At 44.6% G+C, this 25,292-nt stretch overlaps 1 protein-coding gene across 2 annotated transcripts in view; it reads left to right on the plus strand.

Annotated features, from left to right (window-relative positions):
- LOC106581197 (transcription elongation factor SPT6) overlaps positions 1-25,292 on the plus strand; it is a 43,951-nt gene that overhangs the window by 3,648 nt on the left and 15,011 nt on the right. For both annotated transcript variants that reach the window (XM_014163096.2, XM_014163097.2), the window contains exons 11-22: positions 77-219; positions 408-550; positions 632-748; positions 1,008-1,137; positions 1,340-1,490; positions 14,705-14,859; positions 17,364-17,559; positions 17,829-17,971; positions 19,313-19,430; positions 19,707-19,783; positions 19,968-20,103; positions 21,427-21,564. In XM_014163096.2, coding sequence (XP_014018571.1) covers positions 77-219; positions 408-550; positions 632-748; positions 1,008-1,137; positions 1,340-1,490; positions 14,705-14,859; positions 17,364-17,559; positions 17,829-17,971; positions 19,313-19,430; positions 19,707-19,783; positions 19,968-20,103; positions 21,427-21,564 — 1,647 coding nt within the window. The remainder of the gene's footprint in view (positions 1-76; positions 220-407; positions 551-631; positions 749-1,007; positions 1,138-1,339; positions 1,491-14,704; positions 14,860-17,363; positions 17,560-17,828; positions 17,972-19,312; positions 19,431-19,706; positions 19,784-19,967; positions 20,104-21,426; positions 21,565-25,292) is intronic.

Raw genomic sequence — 25,292 nt, forward strand, 5'->3', positions numbered from 1 at the left:
TTTTGGTTAACTTAAACCCTTCATTTATTCTCTCTGTTTAATTACTGTTTAATGTGGGACTTTCTTTCCTCCTCAGTGGACCCAGCTGAAAACCCGCAAACAGAACCTGAGACGCCTGTTCCAGAAGATGCAGGGATACCAGTTTGAACAGATCTCAGCTGACCCAGATAAGCCACTGGCTGATGGCATTCGACCACTAGACACTTCAGATTTAGAGAGGTAAGGCTTGTCATGTCAAATATGTTTGTAAATAAGCCTTGTTTGAGCCAGAACAGCCCATGTCCTGTTTCTGTAGTGAGGCAACTTGATGTACAAGTACACCCCTTGGACAGTACGCTAGTCATGTTATGACACCTTTATTATCTTTGTTGTATCTGAATGCATACCTGATTATGTTTTTTGACAAGGCTGAAGGATGTCCAGTCTAGTGATGAACTGGGCGACGTCTACAACCATTTCCTGCTGTACTATGGCCGGGATATTCCAAAGATGCAGAATGCAGCCCGGTCCAGCAAGAAAAAGCTGAAGAAGATCAAAGTGGATGAAGATGGTACGTTTTAGATTATATATTGTAAGATGGGGAAAGCACCTTTACCCTCACCAGAGTAATTTTCATGTATTCTGTTCGCAGGTAATGAGCAGGAAGTAGAGGAGGAGGAAGAGGAAGAAGAGGAGCAGTCAAAGGGGCCGGACCTGAAGCTTGCATCTCGCAGGGATATGTACAGCATCTGCCAGTGTGCAGGACTGGGTAAGTGCTTTATCATGTGTGTCCAGTAGGTGTCACTATCAGCACCTATTACAGACAGATTTATGTGCTATACAGTACATCTTCAGGTCTATACAGTTAGCTCGTGATAATACAAAAACTTGCGAAAGAATGTGTGACTGGAAAACTGTGACTAGTGTACTTAAACAGAGTTTGCTAATCGAAGTGCACTTCCTGTATCACGAGCCAACTGTATTTGCAACAGTTTTTGAGTCCACCATTTAAAGGGTTCTCTCGTCAGATGGCCTGGCCAAGAAGTTCGGTCTGACTCCAGAGCAGTTTGGAGAAAACCTACGTGACAGTTACCAGCGTCACGAGACGGAGCAGTTTCCTGCTGAGCCCATGGAGCTGGCTAAGGACTACATCTGCAGGTTAACCGGCGACACATTATTGCACTGTATTCAGAATACACTTTAATATTAAGATAACCCAACCAGTTTAGCAGTAACAGAGTTGGTATTGAGAGTTGAATATGCAAACTTGTACATGGCTGCATCTCAAGTCGCACCATTTCAGATGCAAACCTATACCTTCCACAATATTACTAATATTATGTTCTCTCTGCCTTTGCAGCCAGTTCAGCACAGCGGAGGCAGTACTGGAGGGGACTCGCTACATGGTTGCCATGCAGATCGCCCGGGAGCCTCTAGTCAGACATGTGCTCCGACAGACGTTCCAGGAAAGAGCCAAGATCAACATCAAACCCACCAAGAAGGGAAAGAAGGTATACACCATCTATTTGCAATAGGGTTGAAAAATCACAGTAACTTTCCAAAAATTCCCAGGTTTTCCAGAAATCCCAGTTGGAAGAAATCCTTTATCCTTCTACCAGGAATTCCTGGGAATTTGTGAAAGTTATTTTTCCAACCCTATTCTGCAATTACCTCCACTTATTTGTTGGTTGTATAAGTGGTTTATTTAGGTCTTTCATGGGATATACAATACCTTCAGAGGTGTCAGGTAGCCTAGCGGTTAGAGCATTGGGACTGTAACCACAAGGTTGCTTGTTTGAATCTCTGAGCCGGCAAGGTGGAAAAATCTGCTGTTCTGCCCTTTAGCAAGGCAGTTAACTCCCACAACAACTGTTCCTCTGACTCAGAGTGGTTGGGTTAAATGAGGAAGACACATTTTGGTTGAATGGATTCAGTTGTGCAACTGACTAGGTATCCCCTTTCCCTATTCATACCCCCTGACTTTTTCCACATTTTGTTTTGTTACAGTTTGAAACATCCTTGAGATGTCACTACAACTTGTTTGGAGTCTACCTATGGCCAATTCAATTGTTTGGACATGATTTAGAAAGAAACTCACCTGTCTACAGTGCACTCTCCAGTCTGGGTTCAAGTCTGGGCTCTGGCTGGGGCGCTAAAGGACATTCAGAGACTTGTCCTGAAGCCACTCCTGCATTGTCTTGGCTGTGTGCTTAAGGTTGTTGTCCTGTTGGAAGGTGAACCTTAACCCCAGTCGGAGGTCCTTAGTGCTCTGGAGCAGGTTTTCATCAAGGATCTCTTTGTTCATCTTTTCCTCGATCCTGACTAGTCTCCCAGTCCGAGCCGCTGAAAAATATCCCCACAGCATGATGCTGCCTCCACCATGCTTCACTGTAGTCATGGTGCCATGTTTCTTCCAGACGTGACGCTTGGCATTTAGGCCGAAGAGTTCAATCTTGGTTTCATCAGACCAGAGAATCTTGCTTCTCATGGTCTGAGAGTCCTTTAGGTGAATTTTGGCAAACTCCAAGCGGGCTGTCGTGCCTTTTACTGAGGAGTGGCTTCCATCTGGCCACTATCATAAAGGCCTGATTGGTAGAGTGCTGCAGAGATGGGAGAACCTTCCAGCAGGATCACCATCTCCACAGAGGAACTCAGGAGCTCTGTCAGAGTGACCATCGGGTTCTTGGTCACCTCCCTGACCAAGGTCCTTCTCCTCCAATTGCTCAGTTTGGCTCGGCGGCCAGCTCTAGGAAGAGTCTTGGTGGTTCCAAACTTCTTTCATTTAAGAATTATGGATGCCACTGTGTTCTTGGGGACCTTCAATGTTGCAGACATGTTTTCGTACCCTTCCCCATATCTGTGCCTTGACACAATCCTATCTCGCAGCTCTACGGACAATTCCTTCGACCAAATGGCTTGGTTTTTGCTCTGACATGTACTGTCAACTGTGGGACCTTTTATAGACAGGTGTGTGCCTTTCCAAATCATTTCCAATCAATTGAATTTACCATAAGTGGACTCCAATCAAGTTGTTGAAACATCTTAAGGATGATCAATAGAAACAGGATGCACCTGAGCTCAATTTCCAGTCTCATAGCAAAGGGTCTGAATACTTATGTAAATAAGGTATTTCAGTTTGACATTTTTTATACATTTGTATAAATGTAAAAAAAAAAACTGTTTTTGCTTTGTTATTGTGGGGTATTGTGTGTAGATTGATGAAAAACATTGAATACATTTTAGAATAAGGCTGTAACGTAACAAAATGTGGAAAGGGGAAGGGGTCTGAATACTTTCCGAATGCACTGTATATAAGGTCCCACAGATGACAGTGTATGTCAGAGCAGAAACTATACCATGAAGTCCAAGGAACTGTCCGTAGCACTCCGAGATAGAGTTGTGATGAGGCATATATCTGGACAAGGGTATAAAACTATTTCTAAAGTTTTGAAAGTTTCCAAGAGCACAGAGGTCTCCATCAAAAATATGGAACTACCCAGACTCTGCCTAGAGCTGGCCGTCCGACCAAACTAAGCAACCAGGCAAGAAGGTCCTTGGTCAGGGAGGTGACTAAGAACACAATGACCACTGACAGAACTACAGAGTTCCTTGGTTGAGATGGGAGAACCTGCCAGAAGGACAACAGTCTCTACCGCACTTCACTAATCTGGGCTTTATGAGAGTGACCAGACGGAAGCCATTCCTGAGAAAAAGGCACAAAACAGCACGCCTGGAGTTTGCCAAAAGGCACGTGAAGGACTATGAGAGCGGTGTTGCAATCTACTGCAGAGATAGCCTGCAGAGTTCTGTCCTGCTATCCAGGTCTGTACCCAAACAATTTGAACTTCTACTTTTAAAAATCCACCTCTCCAAAAACAAGTCTTCCACCGTTGCCGCCTGCTATAGACCCCCCTCGGCCCCTAGTTGTGCTCTGGACACCATATGTGAACTGATTGCCCCCCATCTATCTTCAGAGCTCGTGCTACTAGGTGACCTAAACTGGGACATGCTTAACACCCCAGCCATCCTACAATCCAAGCTTGATGCCCTCAATCTCACACAAATTATTAATGAACCCACCAGGTACAACCCCAAAGCCGCAAACACTGGCACCCTCATAGATATCATCCTAACCAACGTGCCCTCTAAATACACCTCTGCTGTTTTCAACCAAGATCTCAGCGATCACTGCCTCATTGCCTGCACCCGTAATGGGTCAGCGGTCAAACGACCTCCACTCATCACTGTCAAACGCTCCCTGAAACATTTCAACGAGCAAGCCTTTCTAATCGACCTGGCCCTGGTATCCTGGAAGGATATTGACCTCATCCCGTCAGTAGAGGAAGCCTGGTTATTTTTTTTAAATGCCTTCCTCTCCATCTTAAATAAGCATGCCCCTTTCAAGAAATTTAGAACCAGGAACAGATATAGCCCTTGGTTCTCCCCAGACCTGACTGCCCTTAACCAACACAAAAATATCCTGTGGCGTTCTGCATTAGCATCGAACTGCCCCCGCGATATGCAACTTTTTAGGGAAGTTAGAAACCAATACACACAGGCAGTTAGAAACGCCAAGACTAGCTTTTTCAAACAGAAATTCGCTTCGTGCAACTCCAACTCTAAAAAGTTCTGGGACATTGTAAAGTCCATGGAGAATAAGAACACCTCCTCCCAACTGCCCACTGCACTGAGGATAGGAAACTCTGTCACCACCGATAAGCCCACTATAATTGAGAATTTCAATAAGCATTTTTCTACGGCTGGCCATGCTTTCCACCTAACTACCCCTACTGCATTCAACAGCACTGCACCCCCCACAGCTACTCGCCCAAGCCTCCCCCATTTCTCCTTCTCCCAAATCCATTCAGCTGATGTTCTGAAAGAGCTGCAAAATCTGGACCCCTACAAATCAGCTGGGCTTGACAATCTGGACCCTTTCTTTCTAAAATTATCTGCCGAAATTATTGCAACCCCTATTACTAGCCTGTTCAACCTCTCTTTCGTGTCGTCTGAGATTCCCATAGATTGGAAAGCAGCTGCTGTCATCCCCCTCTTCAAAGGAGGTGACACTCTTGACCCAAATTGCTACAGACCTATATCCATCCTACCCTGCCTTTCTAAGGTCTTCGAAAGCCAAGTCAACAAACAGATTACCGACCATTTCGAATCCCTCCGCACCCTCTCCGCTATGCAATCTGGTTTCAGAGCTGGTCATGGGTGCACCTCAGCCACGCTCAAGGTCCTAAACGACATCGTAACCGCCATCGATAAGAAACAATACTGTGCTGCCGTATTCATTGACCTGGCCAAAGCTTTTGACTCTGTTAATCACCACATCCTCATCGGCAGACTCAGTAGCCTTGGTTTCTCAAACGATTGCGTCGCCTGGTTCACCAACTACTTCTCTGACAGAGTTCAGTGTGTCAAATCGGAGGGCCTACTGTCTGGACCTCTGGCAGTCTCTATGGGGGTACCACAGGGTTCAATTCTTGGGCCAACTCTTTTCTCTGTATACATAAATGATGTCGCTCTTGCTGCTGGTGAATCTCTGATCCACCTCTACGCAGACGACACCATTCTGTACACTTCTGGCCCTTCTTTGGACACTGTGTTAACAACCCTCCAGACGAGCTTCAATGCCATTCAACTCTCCTTCCGTGGTCTCCAACTGCTCCTAAACACAAGTAAAACTAAATGCATGCTCTTCAACCGATCGCTGCCTGCACCTGCCCGCCTGTCCAGCATCACTTCTCTGGACGGTTCTAACTTAGAATTTGTGGACAACTACAAATACCTAGGTGTCTGGTTAGACTGTAAACTCTCCTTCCAGACTCACATCAATCATCTCCAATCCAAAGTGAAATCTCAAATTGGCTTCCTATTTCGCAACAAAGCATCCTTCACTCATGCTGCCAAACATACCCTCGTAAAACTGACCATCCTACCAATCCTCGACTTCGGCGATGTCATTTACAAAATAGCTTCCAATACCCTACTCAACAAGCTGGATGCAGTCTATCACAGTGCCATCCGTTTTGTCACCAAAGCCCCATATACTACCCACCACTGCGACCTGTACGCTCTCGTTGGCTGGCCTTCGCTTCATAATCGTCGCCAAACACATTGGCTCCAGGTCATCTACAAGACCCTGCTAGGTAAAGTCCCCCCTTATCTCCGCTCACTGGTCACCATAGCAGCACCCACCTGTAGCACGCGCTCCAGCAGGTATATCTCTCTGGTCACCCCTAAAGCCAACTCCTCCTTTGGTCGTCTCTCCTTCCAGTTCTCTGCTGCCAATGACTGGAACGAACTACAAAAATCTCTGAAACTGGAAACACTTATCTCCCTCACTAGCTTTAAGCACCAGCTGTCAGAGCAGCTCACAGATCACTGCACCTGTACATAGCCCATCTATAATTTAGCCCAAACTACTACCTCTTCCCCTACTGTATTTATTTATTTTATTTATTTTGCTCCTTTGCACCATATTATTTATATTTTATCTCTGAACTTTCTTCAAACTACAAATCTACCATTCCAGTGTTTTTCTTGCTATACTTTATTTACTTTGCCACCATGGCATTTTTTTGCCTTTACCTCCCTTATCTCACATCATTTGCTCACATTGTATATAGTCTTATTTTTTTTTCTACTGCATCATTGATTGTATGTTGTTTTACTCCATGTGTAACTCTGTGTTTTTGTATGTTGTCGAACTGCTTTGCTTTATCTTGGCCAGGTCGCAATTGTAAATGAGAACTTGTTCTCAACTTGCCTACCTGGTTAAATAAAGGTGAAATAAAAAAATAAAAATAAAAAATAAGGCAAATGAGCCTGTGGTCTGATGAGACAAAAATTGGCCTGAATGCAAAAAAATACTATGTCTGGAGAAAACCAGGCACAGCTCGTCACTTGTCTAACACCATCCCAACTGTGCAGTATCATGCTATGGAGATGGTTTTCAACGGCAGGGACTGGGGGATTGGTAAGGATAGAGGGAACAATGAATGGAGCTAAATACAGGCAAATCCTTGATGAGAACCTGCTTCAGAGTGCAAATAACCTAAGACTGGGCGTGAAGATTTACACTACCTTTCAAAAGTTTGGGGTCACTTAGAAATGTCCTTGTTTTTGAAAGAAAAGCACATTTTTTGTCCATTAAAATAACATCAAATTGATCAGAAATACAGTGTACACATTGTTAATGTTGTAAATGACTATTGTAGCTGGAAACGGCAGATTTTTTTATGGAATATCTACATAGGCGTACAGAGGCCCATTAACAGCAACCATCACTCCTGTGTTCCAATGGCACGTTGTGTTAGCTAATCCAAGTTTATCATTTTAAAAGGCTAATTGATCATTAGAAAACCCCTTTGCAATTATGTTAGCACAGCTGAAAACTGTTGTGCTGATTAAAGAAGCAATAAAACTGGCCTTCTTTAGACTAGTTGAGTATCTGGAGCATCAGTGGGTTTGATTACAGGCTCAAAATGGCTAGAAACCAAGAACTCTCTTCTGAAACTCATCAGTCTATTCTTGTTCTGAGAAATGAAGGCTATTCCATGCGAGAAATTGCCAAGAAACTGAAGCTCTCATACAACGCTGTGTACTACTCCCTTCACAGAACAGCGCAAACTGGCTCTAACCAGAATAGAAAGGAGTGTGAGGCCCCGGAGCACAACTGAGCAAGAGGACAAGTACATTAGTACAAGTACATTACGCCCGCCCCCCCTAGGGGCGCCACCTGGTTGTCCGGGGTGTTGGCGGTGGAAGTCGGCGATGAGGGCTGGATCCAGGATGTCTCTAGCGGGAACGCAGCACCTCTCCTCTGGGCCGTAACCCTCCCAGTCAACCAGGTACTGTAAACCCCTGCCCCGTGGTCGAACACCCAGGAGACGTCTCACCGCATATGCCGGATGGCCATCAATGACACGGGGAGGGAGGGGTAGGCCTGGGGACAGGAGACAAAGAACTGTGAGATACGGGTTTAGTTGTAGACACATGGAACGTAGGGTGAATACGGAGGGTACGGTGTAACAAAAGATGGACAGCAGTGGAACTCAGGACTTTGTAGATGGGAAAAGGACCAATAAAACGGGGGGGGGGGCAGTTTGTGGGACGCTACCCGAAGGGGCAGGTCACGTGTGGACAGCCATACCCTCTGCCCAATGCGGTACCTGGAGTTGGTCTTGAGAATAGCTCTTCTCCAGGTATGTCGACAGCGGCAGACAAACGTCTGGGCCGAGGGTACGCTGTCCTCCTGCTCTTGTTCAGGGAAGAGTGGAGGCTGATACCCCATGGAGCACTCGAAAGGGGAGAGTCCCGTGGCAGAACTGGGAAGAGTGTTCTGGGCATACTCCACCCAGACCAGTTGACGGTTCCAGGTAATGGGGTTGGTTGAGACCAGGCACCTTAAGGTGGTCTCCAGGTCTTGGTTGACTCGCTCCGACTGACTGTTAGTTTGGGGATGGAATCGGGATATCATGCTGGCCGACAACCCAATAAGGGTGCAGAATGCCTTCCAGAACTGAGACGAGAACCCCAATCGGAGACCATGTCTACCGGGAGTCCATGGATCCTGAAGACATGCTGCACCATAAGCTGAGCCGTCTCCTTGGCAGAAGGTAGTTTGGGGAGAGGGATGAAATGGGCGGCCTTGGAGAACCGATTGACTACCATCAGAATGACAGTGTTGCCATCAGACGGAGGGAGCCCAGTGACAAAATCTAGAAATATATGAAACCAGGGACGATGAGGAACCGGTAGTGGCTGCAGGAGGCCAGAAGGAGCTTGCCTTGGAGTCTTGTTGTGAGCACACACCGTGCATGCGGTGATGAAGGCAGAGACGTCAGGGGCCATTGTGGGCCACCAGAAACGTTGTCGAAGGAAGGCTAGTGTACGACGGGACCCTGGATGACAGGTCAGCCTGGAGGAATGAGCCCATTCCAGAACCCGGGACCGGACTGGATTAGGGACAGACGGCCGGTTAGCCAGGCCCCCTTCAGGTCCAGGCTGGGAGCATTGTGCCTCGTGGACCAGGTTCTCAATACCCCAATCCACAGTGGCAGCAAGGCATGAGGTAGGGAGAATTGTTTCAGAGGTCGAGGGTGTGGCAGAGGAACTGTGTAGGCGGGAGAGGGCGTCAGGCTTCACATTCTTAGACCCTGGGCGGTAGGAGATGGGGAAGTTAAATCTGGTGAACAGGAGGGCCCACCGGGCCTGCCTGGAGTTGAGGCACTTGGCTGTATGGAGATATTCAAGGTTTTTAATGGTTGTTCCAGACCAGGAATGGCTGTTCTGCTCCTTCCAGCTAGTGCCTCCACTCCTCCAACGCCATCTTCTCCGCCAGGAGTTCTCGGTTGCCAACATCGTAGTTCCTTTCAGCAGGATTGAGACGATGGGACAGGAAGGCACAGGGATGAAGCTTCTGGTCCTGGGCAGATCGCTGGGACAGGATGGCCCCCACTCCAACATCAGAAGCATCCATTTCTACCACACATTGACACGAGGGGTCCGGATAGATGAGGATGTGTGCTGCTGTGAACCAATGCTTCAGGGCCACAAAGGCTTTGTCGAGAGCTGGAAACCATTTGAACGGTACCTTGGGAGAGGTCAGTACCGAGGGGGGTGCCGCCAGGTTGCTGTTGTCCCGAATTAAACGGCGGTTAGAAGTTTGCAAATCAAGAAACCGTTTCAACTGCACCATGGACATTGGTTGAGACCAATCCACCACTGCTTTCACCTTTCCAGGATCTATCTGAATATTGCCCTCAGCAATGACATATCCCAGAAAGGTGATAGTAGAGCGGTGGAACTCGCACTTCTCGGCTTTCACGAACAGTTGGTTCTCCAAGAGGTGCTGATGGACCTGTCTGACATGAAGAACATATTCTTGTGCCGATCGGGGAAAAAAACAGGATGTCGTCAAGGTACACGAACACAAACCGGTTTAGCATGTCCCGAAGCACATCATTGACCAAAGCCTGGAAAACAGCGGGGGCGTTGGTGAGTCCAAATGGCATGACCTGGTACTCATAATGTCCACTGGCTGTGTTGAGGCTGTCTTCCACTCATCCCCCTCACATATCCGAACCAGGTGGTAGGCATTTCAAAGGTCCAACTTGGAAAATATGGTGGCCCCCTGGAGAGGTTCAACCGCAGAGGAGAGGAAGGGGGTAATGATTCTTGACAGTAATGTCATTAAGTCCCCGGTGGTCAATGCAGGGACGCAGGGTCTTCTCCTTCTCCACAAAGAAAAACCCTGCGCCGGCAGGAGATGTAGACGGACGGACGGCCCCAGTGGCCAGAGACTCCTCTATGTACTCCTACATAGCTTTGGTCTCTGGTCCAGACAGAGAATACAATCGACCCCGAGGTGGTGTAGTGCTTGGGAGAAGATCAATGGCACAATCATAAGACGGTGCGGGGGAATGGAAGTAACACGTGCCTTACTGAAAACTTCTAGGTGGTCATGGTATTCTGTGGGAATAGCAGAGACATCCACAGTCTTGCTAACATCCTGAGGAAGGTGACTTGAGGAAAGCTGTGCTGCTTGAAGGCAGTGGGAATGGCAAAATGGGCTCCAACTCAGGATGGAACTAGTGGTCCAGTCAATCACAAGATTGGGCTTTTGGAGCCAGGAAAACCCCAACACAACCGGAACATGGGGAGATGTCATGAGGAAGAACTGTATTGTCTCACTGTGGTCAATGAGCACGCGGAGAGACTTAGATTGGTCTCCCCACAGCACAAGAGCAAAAAGGGGTGTGCAGGTGATGGGAATTAGGGAACTCCCAGTCTGACTCACCATGGTACTAGTACCCACTAAAGAAAAGGGTTACCTAATAGGGCAGGTAGGTATAAAATGTCCTGCCCCTCCACAGTACAGACAACAGTTACTGTTCATCCTCCGTGAGTGCTCCCAAATTGATAGCCTAGTTCTTCGCAACTGCATAGGCTCAGGAGTATCCAACTCACCCGTCATAGATTCACGAGAGAGCTCGGGTGGCTTCGACTCCTCTCGGAAGAGCTGCCTTCAGATACTCCCGGATTCCATAGGAGGTGAACGCACCATGTGCCCGAGACCAGACCTCCTCTCACTCTTGCGTTCCCTTAGGCGTCCATCAATTTTAATGGTTGAAGTGATAAGGAAGTCGAGGTCCACCGGCAGTTCCCGAGCAGCTAGCACATCCTTAATCTCCTCAGATAATCCGTGCAGAAAAGTATCGAAAAGAGACTCTGGAATTCAGGCACTCTCAGCGGCCAACGTGCGAAAGTCCACCGCGTAGTGGTGGATACACCTCTGCTGTTTTCAACCAAGATCTCAGCGATCACTGCCTCATTGCCTGCTGTAGAAAAATGCTTATTGAAATTCTCAATTATAGTGGATTTATCGGAGGTGACAGAGTTTCCTATCCTCAGTGCAGTGGGCAGCTGGGAGGAGGTGTTCTTATTCTCCATGGACTTTACAGTGTCCCAGAACGTTTTTGAGTTTGTGTTGCAGGAAGCAAATTTCTGCTTGAAAAAGCTAGCCTTGGCTTTTCTAACTGCCTGTGTATATTGGTTTCTAACTTCCCTGAAAAGTTGCATATCACGGGGGCTGTTCGAGGCTAATGCAGAACGCCACAGGATGTTTTTGTGTTGGTTAAGGGCAGTCAGGTCTGGAGAGAACCAAGGGCTATATCTGTTCCTGGTTCTAAATTTCTTGAATGGGGCATGCTTATTTAAGATGGTGAGGAAGGCATTTAAAAACAATAACCAGGCATCCTCTACTGACGGGATGAGGTCAATATCCTTCCAGGATACCCGGGCCATGTCGATTAGAAAGGCTTGCTCGCTGAAATGTTTCAGGGAGCGTTTGACAGTGATGAGTGGAGGTCGTTTGACCGCTGACCCTATTACAGATGCAGGCAATGAGGCAGTGATCGCTGAGATCTTGGTTGAAAACAGCAGAGGTGTATTTAGAGGGCAAGTTGGTTAGGATGATATCTATGAGGGTGCCCGTGTTTAAGGCTTTGGGGTTGTACCTGGTAGGTTCATTGATAATTTGTGTGAGATTGAGGGCATCAAGCTTAGATTGTAGGATGGCACGGGTGTTAAGCATGTCCCAGTTTAGGTCACCTAGCAGCACGAGCTCTGAAGATAGATGGGGGGAAATCAGTTCACATATGGTGTCCAGAGCACAGCTGGGGGCAGAGGGTGGTCTATAGCAGGTGGCAACGGTGAGAGACTTGTTTTTAGAGAGATGGATTTTTAAAAGCAGAAGTTCAAATTGTTTGGGTACAGACCTGGATAGTAGGACAGAACTCTGCAGGCAATCTCTGCAGTAGATTGCAACACCACCCCCTTTGGCTGTTCTATCTTGTCTGAATATGTTGTAGTTAGGGATGAAGATTTCAGAATTTTTGGTGGACTTCCTAAGCCAGGATTCAGACACGGCTAGGACATCCGGGTTGGCAGAGTGGAATAAATCAGTGAATAAAACAAACTTAGGGAGAAGGCTTCGAATGTTAACATGCATGAAACCAAGGCTATTACGGTTACAGAAGTCATCAAAAGAGAGCGCCTGGGGAATAGGAGTGGAGCTAGGCACTGCAGGGCCTGGATTCACCTCTACATCACCAGAGGAACAGAAGAGGAGTTGGATAAGGGTACAGCTAAAAGCTATGAGAATTGGTCATCTATGACACCCAGAATAGAGAGTAAAAGCAGCAGGTTTCTGGGGGCGATAAAATAGCTTCAAGGTATAATGTACAGACAAAGGTATGGTAGGATGTGAATACAGTGGAGGTAAACCTAGGCATTGAGAGATATTGTCTCTAGAAACATCATTGAAACCAGAAGATGTCATAGCATGTGTGGGTGGTGGAACTGAAAGGTTGGATAAGGTATAATGAGCAGGGCTAGAGGCTCTACAGTGAAATAAGCCAATAAACACTAACCAGAACAGCAATGGACAAGGTATATTGACATTAAGGAGAGGCATGCTTAGCCGAGTGATCATAAGGGTCCCGTGGGATTCAGACAGCTAGCCGGGCCATAGGTAGAAAGCTGGCAGAAGATGGAGGGAGGTCTGTTTTTAGCCACTTCATGCGTTTCCGTCTGTAGATTAGTGGGGTTCCGTGTGGTGGGGGGACCAGTCCAATTGGTAAAATAGTTATAGTGGCCCAAGAAAATTGTCCGATAGACCTATTCAGATAGCAGCCGATAAGACAGCTAACGATTAGCGGGCCGCAGATGGGTGTTCAGGTTACGTTGCGACGGAGGGGCCAGTTGGATAACTCCCTCGGGCAGATAACGTCGGTAGTCCAGTCGTGAAGGCCCGATGGGGCTCCGCATCGGCAGTAAAACGGGTCCGGATAGGTGATTGTAGCCCAGGAGTGGCTGATGGAACTCTTCAGCTGGCTAGCTCCAGAATAATTGATGTTAGCTTCGGGACCGACGTTAGCCAATAGTCACTCGGGTAGCAGCTAGCTAGCTGCAAGATCCAGGTGTAAATGTCCAGAGCCTGTGGTAGAAATCCGGGGATATGGAAAGAAAATAGGTCCGGTATGCTTTGGTCTGAGTCGCGCTGTACAAAACTGCCGATAGCTTTTCGAGCTAAGGGATAGCTGATGACCGCCAACCGTGGCTAGCTGAACTCCAACGTTAGCCAGTGAACTGGCCAGCCTCTGGCTAACCTCTGGCTAGCTTCTGTTGTGGATTTCAGATTTCAGATTTGAGGTAAATAATACTTTTTTCTTTTTTTTATTGGTGAGGCGGGTTGCAGGAGAGTGTTTTGAGGTTGAGTTTTTAGAAAAAAATATATGAAAAGATATGCGAAGAAAATATGTAAATAGGACACGACAAGACGAAGGACAAAGACGTCTGACTGCTACGCCATCTTGGATTCAAGTGTGAATTCAAATCAGCCGGGCTAGACAATCTGGACCCTTTCTTTCTAAAATTATCTGCCAAAATTGTTGCAACCCCTATTACTAGCCTGTTCAACCTCTCTTTCGTGTCGTCTGAGATTCCAAAAGATTGGAAAGCAGCTGCTGTCATCCCCCTCTTCAAAGGAGGGGACACTCTTGACCCAAACTGCTACAGACCTCTATCTATCCTACCCTGCCTTTCTAAGGTCTTCAGGTCATCTACAAGTCTCTGCTAGGTAACGTCCCCCCTTATCTCAGCTCACTGGTCACCGTAGCAGCACCCACCTGTAGCACGCGCTCCAGCAGGTATATCTCTCTGGTCACCCCCAAAGCCAATTCCTCCTTTGGTCGTCTCTCCTTCCAGTTCTCTGCTGCCAATGACTGGAACGAACTACAAAAATCTCTGAAACTGGAAACACAAAGTATTGACTCAGGGGTGTGAATACTTAAGTGAATGAGATATTTCTGTATTACATTTTTTATATATTTGCAAAAATAAAAAAACATGTTTTCACTTTGTCATTATGGGGTATTGTGTGTAGATGGGTGAGGGGAAAACAAAATCTATTTAATACATTTTGAATTCAGGCTGTAAGACAACAAAATGTGTAATAAGTGAAGGGGTATGAATACTTTCTGATGGCACAGTACATACTGTATAGAAAAAATACATCTAACATGTTCTTTTCATTGACTCATATTTTTACATTTAGTCATTTAGCGACTTACAGTTAGTGCATATATTAATGTGTCGTGATCTAGTTTGAAGTACTCTACCAGACATGTATGTGGTCTAATCTTTCCTATAGGATGTGGATGAGGCCCATTATGGTTACTCCTTTAAGTATCTGAAAAACAAGCCTGTAAAGGAGCTGAATGGAGACCAGTTCCTCAAGATGTTCCAGGCAGAGGAAGAGGGCCTGCTCACCATAAACATCTGTATTGACCTGATTGGAGTGAAGGGGTGAGGGCTTTTTATTATAACGTTGTGTAATAACATATTAATAACATTGTCAGCATCCCAAATGGCACCATATTAACTAAATAGTGCACTACGCTCTGGTCAAATTTTGTGCATTATGTAGGGCGGCTATCCCAGTGATAAGCGCAATGCCGTTGGGGGTAAGCCAAATAAAAATGTAATTCACATTTTTAAACAGTCCATTTAGATTTTCCAACAAGGCTATACATTTGGGTGATGTTTTTTTCTCGCCTGAGTATCCTCGTTTCACTGCCAAAAATAAAATTAAACCATCTAGTGTTTCTTCGAAATAACAACACAATGTCAAATACAGGTAGCCTAGTCAAATAATTAACATCCAATCACATTAACCGTTACTCTGTCACAGGAAACCTTCGCTCTTGCGCAGAAATTTAGAAACTAAACATGCCAATTTTAAAAATAAGCCACGGGAGTTTTTTGAGAGAGAATTAAGACGACTTTCGAGTAGTAAGACATGTATAAAAGCAACAGATACCATTAATAAGAAGGGACTAGAAGCGTCTTATATGGTGAGCTACCGAGTGGCTAGGACAGACAAGCCCCATACTATTGTGGAGGACTTAATCCTTCCTGCTGCCGTGGATATGGCTGGGACAATGCTTGGGGAAAAGGTGAAAAAAAACTATACAGACTATACATCAAACAACACTGTTTCACGACGCAGCAGTGACATGGCAGGAGATGTTTTGAAACAATTACTGTTTTGCATACAAGTCAGTGAATTCTATGCGTTACAGCTGGATGAGTCAACATACGTGGCGGGCCTGGCACAGCTCCTGGTATATGTCTGTTATGTTTATGGGGGGGTCAATTAAGGAAGACATCCTCTTCTGCAAACCAGGACTACAGGAGAGGATATTGTTAAATTACTGGACAGCTTTGTGACATCAAATGGACTTTGGTGGTCAAGATGTGTTGGTATCAGTACTGATTGCGCAAAAGCGATGACAGGGAGACATAGTGGAGTGGTAACGTGCGTGCAAGCAGTTGCTCCCGACGCCACTTGGGTACACTGCAGCATCCACCGAGAGGCTCTTGCTCCCAAGGGAATGCCTGACATCTTGAAAGTTTTGGACACTACAGTGAAAATAGTTAACTTTGTTAAAGCAAGGCCCCTGAACACTCGTGTATTTTCTGCATTATGCAATGAAAATGGCAGCGACCAAATAACGCTTTTACAACATAACCAGTGCGCTGGTTATCAAGGGGCAAAATATTGACAAGAGACAAGCTTAAAGTTTTCTTTACTAATTTTCACTTGTCTGACCTCTTGCATGATGACGAGTTTTTCACACGACTGGCCTATCTGGGTGATGTTTTTTCTCGCCTGAATGATCTGAATCTAGGATTACAGGGACTCTCCGCAACTATATTCAATGTGCAGGACAAAATTGAGGCTATGATTAAGAAGTTGGAGCTCTTCTCTGTCTGCATTAACAAGGACAACACACAGGTCTTTCCATCATTGTATGATTTTTTTGTGTGCAAATGAACTCTAGCTTACGGACAATGTCAAATGTGATATAGCAAAGCACATGAGTGAGTTGGGTGCGCAATTACAAAGGTACTTTCCCGAAATGGACCACACAACTGGATTCATTATCCCTTTCATTCCCTGCCTCCAGTCCACTTACCGATATCTGAACAAGAGATCCTCATCGAAATTGCAACAAGCTGTTCTGTGGAAACGTAATTTAATTTGAAGCCACTGCCAGATTTATGGATAGGGCTGCGCTCAGAGTATCCTGCCTTGGCAAATAGCACTGTTAAGACACTGATGCCCTTTGCAACCACATACCTATTTGAGAGTGGATTCTCAGCCCTCACTAGCATGAAAACTAAATACAGGCACAGACTGTGTGTGGAAAATGCTTTTAGACTGAGACTCTCTTCAATACAACCCAACATTGCAGAGTTATGTGCATCCTTTCAATCACACCCTTCTCATTAACCTGTGGTGAGTTATTCACCATTTTTGATGAACAAATAAGGTTTTATATGTAAGATGGCTAAATAAAGAGCAATATTATTGATTATTTTTATTTGTGCCCTGGTCCTATAAGAGCTCTTTGTCACTTCCCACGAACCGGATTGTGACAAAAACTCACACTCATTCTTATGTTTAATAAATGTATCTTATAGTGTGTGTGTGGCAGGCTTACAATGATGGCAAAAAACAACATTTGAGAGTGTGCTGACCCTGGTGCTAGAGGGGGTCCGCAGCTGGAGGTTGAATGTTAGAAGGGGTACGGGACTATAAAAAGTTTGGGAACCACTGATGTAGGGAATAGGTTGCCATTTGCAACGCAGGTTCTGAGCTTGTGTAATAACATATTAATATCATGAAATAACCATTAATAACATATTAATACCATGTAATAACATATTCCAAAATGTGTTCTGTTTACATGTATACTGTTCTGAATCAGTCAAGTATCCATGATATCACTATGTTTGTTGAGCAGGTATGGAGGTGACCAGGCGTACTATGAAGAGATAAAGCAGTTTTACTACAGAGATGAGTTCAGCCACCAGGTTCAGGAGTGGAACAGACAGCGCACTCTGGCCATTGAACGATCCCTCAAACAGTTCCTTTACCCGCAGATGGCAAAAGAGCTGAAGAACAAACTTATTGCAGAAGCAAAGGAGAACATCATCAAGGTACTCCTCCCCCCTCACACGCACACACACACACACCCAAGGATAAATCTTCTGCAGAAACATCTATTGTGATATATTGTGAAGACATTACCTCAACATTTAATTCAATTTTTCTTCTTCTTTTCTTTACTTTGATGTGACGTCATTGCTACTGTGGTATTGATGACTTATTTTCTTATTCTGGTATTGACTTTCCAAAGCAGGCGGCTCAGAGCATTGATTTTTTTGAGCCTGCTACAGTGTTGTGATAGTGGTTGCCCGCCCCTCAGGCCTGCAGCAGGAAGCTGTATAACTGGCTGAAGGTGGCGCCCTATCGGCCCGACCAACAAGTGGAGGAGGAGGATGAGGAGCTCATGTCTGAGGCCCACGGCAAAGGGATCCGCGTGCTGGGAGTGGCTTTCTCATCCAGCAGGTAGAGTACTGCACACTGTCTCTGACTTCACTTTGTTTGTGTCCCAAATTTCACCCTAGTCCCTATGTAGTGCACTACTTTTGATTAGACCCTATGTGCCTCTGGGCAAAAGTAGTGCACCATATAGGGAATAGGGTCTCTCTAACTGTCTCAAATGAACTTCCAATATGCCAACATTCCATTCAATCAATAGATGTGGTAAGTGGTCAATGGAACGCAGATCGTGGGGGATAGAAGGACACTGGATTGGCGCACATTCCACAAATCTGATCAATCAAAATGGATATTTGTCAAGTCTGGCCCACAATGTGGTTACTAAAGTCCAATTTTGATATATTTGGCTGTTTTCACTGCATAACATTTAGATGTAGTTCCTTCTCAGGTTTAGAAATATTGAGTGACTGCTATGCTAACTCCCGTTTGTATAAGCTGGTAGCATTTTTTTATTCTTTATTTAACTGGGCAAGTCAGTTAAGAACAAATTCTTATTTTCAATGACGGCCTAGGAACAGTGGGTTAACTGCCTTGTTCAGGGGCCGAACGACAGATTTTTACCTTGTCAGCTCGGGGATTCGATCTTGCAACCTTTCTTTCGGTTACTAGTCCAGCGCTCTAACCACTAGGCTACCTGCCGCATAGCTTGCACAGAGAAGTGGTGTTAGTCAGTCTTTTTAACTGTAATGCATTTGATTGGTGACCATGACATGTATAAACAATAGCCTAAATGTAGGCTAATTTTGCTGGAGGGCAATGAGGAGATTCGGGATCTTTCCCCCACGGCATCTTTCACCCCACGCGTTTCCATGGTATTTCCATTATTTTGGTTGAGTTCCATTTACCTCTTTACTGCATCTATGCAGTCAATCCACAGCCATACACTGGCTAAATCAGTTGATGATAGAACTTAGTCAAGTTGTAAATGCAACAAGTACTGATATTGTATCATACAGAATAATAGCACTCAAAACTTTCCAAGAAAACAAAATGTTTGACATTTATGGTCTGTTTGCATATATTTTAGAGGCTATTTATACAGAAAATGTGTATAAAACTGTATTTATAATTATCTGAAAATATTTTAGGTTGACAATTCTATTACACCATTTTTTAAATATCACATGCCTTACTTTTGTTTTCCTGCATAAGTATAATCAGGATTATGCCTCTACTGCCATTCATTCGAATTAGACTGGTTTGGATTTCTCCCTGGCCAATATGGCTACCATTTTCACCCCATTCTGGAATGTTGAGGGTTTATGACATAGCCCCTCGAGAAATTTAATAGGAACTCTATGTTTATGACTTAGTTATTATTCACTGCAAACCTCTGTCTGTCTACAGAGACACCCCAGTGTTCTGTGCCCTGGTGAACGGTGACGGAGAGGTGGGGGATTTCCTCAGGCTTCCTTACTTCCTGAAGAGGAGGAACGCATGGAGGGAGGATGAAAGGGAGAAAAAGGTATATATAAAACCAAACCAAGTGGCACCCATTTACATGTTAGTCATTTAGCAGACGCTCTTATCCAGAGCGACTTACAATTAGTGTAGTGAGTGCTACATTTTCATACTTTTTTTTCGTACCATAGGGCTCTGTAAAGAAGTAGTGCACTATGTAGGGAATAGTGTCCATTTGGGACACAAGGCAAGAGTTTTGAAGAAGCTCAGATAACCATACCATCCATTATTGACCATAATTGTTGTAAATATTGTAATATTTGTCCTACCTTACCTTTAGATCCACGATATTGAAACCCTGAAGAAGTTTCTGAACAGCAAGAAGCCTCACATCATCGCTATAGCTGGGGAGAACAGGTTTGCAGCCCTCTCCTGGTTTATTTCACCTGTGGCCTTCTTAGACTGCTGTTTGAAGAAGCTTACTAACATGACTGAGGTTGCATCCCAAACAGCACCCTATTCCCTATATAGTGCACTACTTGGGTGCCATTTGGGACGCATCCTGAATGTTTGTAATGTTCCCCCTTCACTCCCTGTGCAGGGACGCCCAGATGGTGATTGAGGACATTAAACGCACTGCCAGTGAGCTGGAGCAGGAGTCCTCCTTCCCCACCATCGGGGTGGAGCTGGTTGACAATGAACTGGCCATGCTCTACATGAACAGCAAGAAGTCAGAGGTGAAGTCCTGCCCTCATTTCCCTAAACATGTTTTCTTTATTCTCACAAGACATTTCCTCATCTCAATTTTGTCTACATTGGAGGTTTTCTACATACTGTACCTCCAGAAACTCTCTCTGAGTGGTCCACAATGTGGTTTTAAATATGTAATATGTATTGCCAATGACTAATATTGTGGAGTGAGTGACACTTAAATAGATTTTTCTCTTAACTCTACATACAGTACCAGTCAAAAGTTTGGACACACCTACTCATTCAAGGGTTCTTCTTTATTTGTACTATTTTCTATATTATAGAATAACAGTGAAGACATCACAACTATGAAATAACACATATGGAATCACTCCACTGGCTTCCAGTTGAAGCTCGCATCTGCTACAAGACCATGGTGCTTGCCTACGGAGCTGTGAGTGGAACGGCACCTCCGTACCTTCATGCTCTGATCAGTCCCTACACCCAAACAAGGGCACTGCGTTCATCCACCTCTGGCCTGCTGGCCCCCCTACCTCTGCGGAAGCACAGTTCCCGCTCAGCCCAGTCAAAACTGTTTGCTGCTCTGGCACCCCAATGGTGGAACAAGCTCCCTCACGACGCCAAGACAGCGGAGTCAATCACCACCTTCCGGAGACACCTGAAACCCCACCTCTTTAAGGAATACCTGGGATAGGATAAAGTAATCCTTCTAACCCCCCCCCAAAAAAAAGATATAGATGTACTATTGTAAAGTGGTTGTTCCACTGGATATCATAAGGTGAATGCACCAATTTGTAAGTCGCTCTGGATAAGAGCGTCTGCTAAATGACGTAAATGTAAATGTAGTAACCAAAAAAGATTATTCAAAGATTATTCACCTCCAGGCTGTGTAAGGGCTATTTTACCAAGAAGGAGAGTGATGGAGTGCTGCATCAGATGACCTGGCCTCCACAATCACCGACCTCAACCCAATTGAGATGGTTTTGGATGAGTTGGACTGCAGAGTGAAGGAAAAGCAGCCAACAAGTGCTCAGCATATGTGGGAACTCCTTCAAGACTGTTGGAAAAGCATTCCAGGTGAAGCTGGTTGAAAGAATGCCAAGACTGTGCGAAGCTGTCATCAAGGCAAAGGGTGGCTACTTTGAAGAATCTAACATATAACATATATTTTGATTTGTTTAACACTTTTTTAGTTACTACATGATTCCGTATGTGTTATTTCATAGTTTTGATGTCTTCACTATTATTCTACAATGTAGAAAATAGTAAAATAAAGAAAAACCCTTGAATGAGTAGATGTGTCCTAACTTTTGACTGGTACTGTATTTTTCTATTTCTCCAATCCACAGGCAGATTTCCGGGACTACCCCCCTCTCCTGAGACAGGCTGTGTCTGTGGCCAGGAAGATCCAGGACCCCCTGGTGGAGTATGCTCAGGTGTGCAGCAGTGACGAAGATATCCTCTGCCTCAAGTTACACCCTTTGCAGGTACAGACTGAGTTCCAAATAGGGCTTTGATTAAAAGTAGTGCACAATACAGTGAATAGAGTGCCATTCAGGATGCAACTACTGTTTCCATTAGGCCAGGCATGCTTGGGAGATCATCATCACCTAGTGGTGGTTTTGATGAAATCACACTGAGGGTTTACAGAGATCCTTTAGAAACCCCTACTAAATGGACAATTCCATGCCTGCATGGCCCAATTTGGGGGGGGATTTTAGATTGTTCTCAAAATTCTCACATAGAAACTTCATTGGGAGGAAGAATGTTTGATGTGCTTTTTACGTTTTTTTGTAAAATCATGATGAAAGTGGCCATTTTAGGACCTTTTTGACCCATACATGCCCCCTGTAAGACCCAGTGAACCGTACATGATACAGACAACACCTTGGTGTCATCATACTTTTAACTGCCAGTCTCACGCTAATTAACATAAACACGTTTAGCATCTCCTGGCTTCCACGCATAGCCTACAAGCCACTGATGCAGACCTTTGGAATGTCTACATTTTTTTTTAAAGTCTAATAAATCCATTTAATATAGCCTTCACAATCACAATAAATCCATTATTTATTTTAAACAGGTCTTAAGAAACATGTTATGAAGAAAATGTTGTCTATTTCAGAAGAACAGAATAGCATACTCTGAAATGTCCTTATGTTATGCCCTGATCTAGCTATGCCATATGGCTGTGGGCCACACTAGTTCATTTAGCATACAAGATTGGCTTAGAATTCCATGGCATTATTTTCATCTTATTTTATAGTATGAAGAATACAATTGAACGTAGCTGAATAAAATACAAAGGATATTTTCTCCAAATGATTTCCGAGGGACTACGCACGTGCGGCTATTCTGTGTTGAGCGGTTAACAATGAAATAGTGATTCCTATATGCTTAATTTAGCAACTATAGTTGTGATACAAACATTGGGCTATACTGTATGTTTAGATTTTTTTTATACATTCTAAGGCTGCATGATGTGACTAATGATGATTTGAAAAAAGTTACATGGAAGGCATGAGCTCTGCTTTGTTTCTTGTGCAGGCTGCACACACTTCATCAGTCTCTCATTCATAATTTGACAAGCACTTGATAATATTCTCACCATGCCTTGAATTTATTGGCGGCATCTCCCTTGTGTGGCCGTAATGCCCCCTAAAAAATCCATGCCTTTTGCGGCCAAAGTGGCCGTTCTGCCCTTGGGTTGAATATAATAATTATAATTCCCTTCTCTTTGCAGCCATGCTCCAAAGCACCTCTCACTTACATGAATCTCTCAGATATCTCAATTGTTATTAGCCAATGCCCATCACGTGATCGGGTCCTTCTCACAGGCATCTCAGCTCCGAAGTAGGCTACAAGTGAAGACCGACACATCGGGGACGTAACTGTGCGCGTCCCTCTTATCGAATTCCGAGGTGCATATTGAAGATGTTAGAAGAACTGTCCACATTTAGTTTTTGTCAGCCAGCAAGATGAGTAAGCCTAACAAACAGCGAAAGCACTAGCCTATGTCAATCTACTATCCCCCATAGTACAAAAGTTGACCTATTCTATTGGTCAACTTGTCCTTCTGTGTGAGAAATAAATATTCCAAACATACTCTGGGACAGTTGTGGGGTGCGATAGAACCCAAATTACACTGAACAAAAATATCAACGCAACATGTGAAGTGTTGGTCCCATGTTTCATAAACTGAAATAAAAGATCCTGGAAATGTTCCATATGCATAAAAAGCTTATTTCTCTCAAATTTGATGCCCAAATTTGTTTACATCCCTATTAGTGAGCATTTCTCCTTTGCCAAGATAATCCATCAACCTGGAAAATGTGGCATATCAAGAAGCTGATTAAACAGCATGATCATTACACATGTGTACCTTGTGCTGGGGACAATAAAAGGAAACTCTAAAATGCCACAGTTTTGAGGGAGCATGCAGTTGTCCTGCTGACTGCAGGAATGTCCACCAGAGCTGTTGGCACAGAATTTTATGTTAATGTCTCTACTATGATCCGCCTCCATCGTTTTAGAGAATGTGGCAGTACGGACAACGAACACAATTCCATTTTATCGATTGGCAATTTCAATGAAAAAAAATACCGCAACAACATCCTGAGGCCCATTTTTTTTCAAGGTATCGGTTCCCAGTCATGTGAAATCCAAAGATTAAGGCCTAAGGAATTTATTTCAATTGATTGATTTCCTCAAATGAACTTTAACTCAGTAAAATCATTGAAATTGTTGCAACAAAAAAAGCAATGAGGCTGATGCAACAGATCAGAACGTTTATCTTAAAAGGTTTATAAACTATTAGGCTATTTCTTCACATTATAAGTGCAGTAATGCACACACGGCAGTAGGCTATAAGCACAAATATTCCAAAATGCAATCAATTAGTGGGAAAATACTGTTCTCAAAAGTGACCGCAAATGAGATTATGGATGTAATGCTTTATTATAAAGGTGCATATTTATGGTGAAACTTATCTTTCCTAAACTTGCAACTCACGCACCCACTTTGTATACCAGTAAGGCTCTACACCAGTTGTAAAGCGGATTATTGTGCTTAATTTTAAGAGGTAATTTGGTCACTTAAGTTGTGATACAAAATTTATCAAAACATATAGGCCTATGGGCTAGACTACATGAGGTGTGCGACTATGATTTGAAAAGGTCACGCAGAAAAAAGGCATGTGCTGTTTCTTGCCTTACTGCACACGCTGGGGATCATTCACAAGTGTTAATCCATCAATCACAAGTGATAATCCATCATTCACAAGTGATAATACATCATTCACAAGTGATAATACATCATTCACAAGTGGCGTAGCAGTCAGGCGTCTTTGTCTTCATCTTGTCGTGTCCCGTGTATATATATTTATATATATATTTTTATATCTTTTTTCCTCGCATATATTTTTTATATTTTTCTTAACCCCAACTTCAACATACTCTACTGCAACCCACCTCACTCAATGTGGTATAGATCTGCTATTTTCTTTACTTTAGATCCGGAACCCCCAACAGAAGCTAGCTACTAGCTAGTAGTCAGCTAGCCACTGCTAGCGGTCATCAGCTAACCTTTAGCCCGGACAACTCCTGCCAGTCTGCACAGCGCGATTCAACCCAGAGCTTATCTGACTTCTTTTTCTCCATATCGCCGGATTCCTACTGCAAGCTCTGAACCTCTTCACCTGGATCATCGCAGCTAGTTAGCTGCTATCCGATTGGCTTCTCCTGGCTAACGTCTCTGTCCCAAAGCAAGCGCCAATTAGCCTGGAGCTAACCTATGCTAGGCCCATCTCGCGGCTGTCTGAAGAGGTCCATCAGCCACTCCTTGGGCTACAATACCTATTTTGCCAATTGGCCTGGACCCCTTTTATTGCCGATACGGAGCCTCGCTGATCCATCACGACTGGACTACTGACGTAATCTGCCCGAGGGGGGTTTTCAACAGGCTCCTCTGTTGCGACGTCCCCTGAATGCCCATCTGCTAGCCTGCTAGCCGCGGCTTGCTAGCTGTCTAGAGCTTTTATTTTTATTTATTTATTTTATTTTACCATTATTTAACCAGGTAAGTTGACTGAGAACACGTTCTCATTTACAGCAACGACCTGGGGAATAGTTACAGGGGAGAGGAGGGGGATGAATGAGCCAATTGTAAAGCTGGGGATGATTAGGTGACCATGATGGTATGCTGGACAGCTTGGGAA

This window comes from Salmo salar, chromosome ssa20, assembly GCF_905237065.1.
Source record: "Salmo salar chromosome ssa20, Ssal_v3.1, whole genome shotgun sequence".
NCBI lineage: Eukaryota > Metazoa > Chordata > Actinopteri > Salmoniformes > Salmonidae > Salmo > Salmo salar.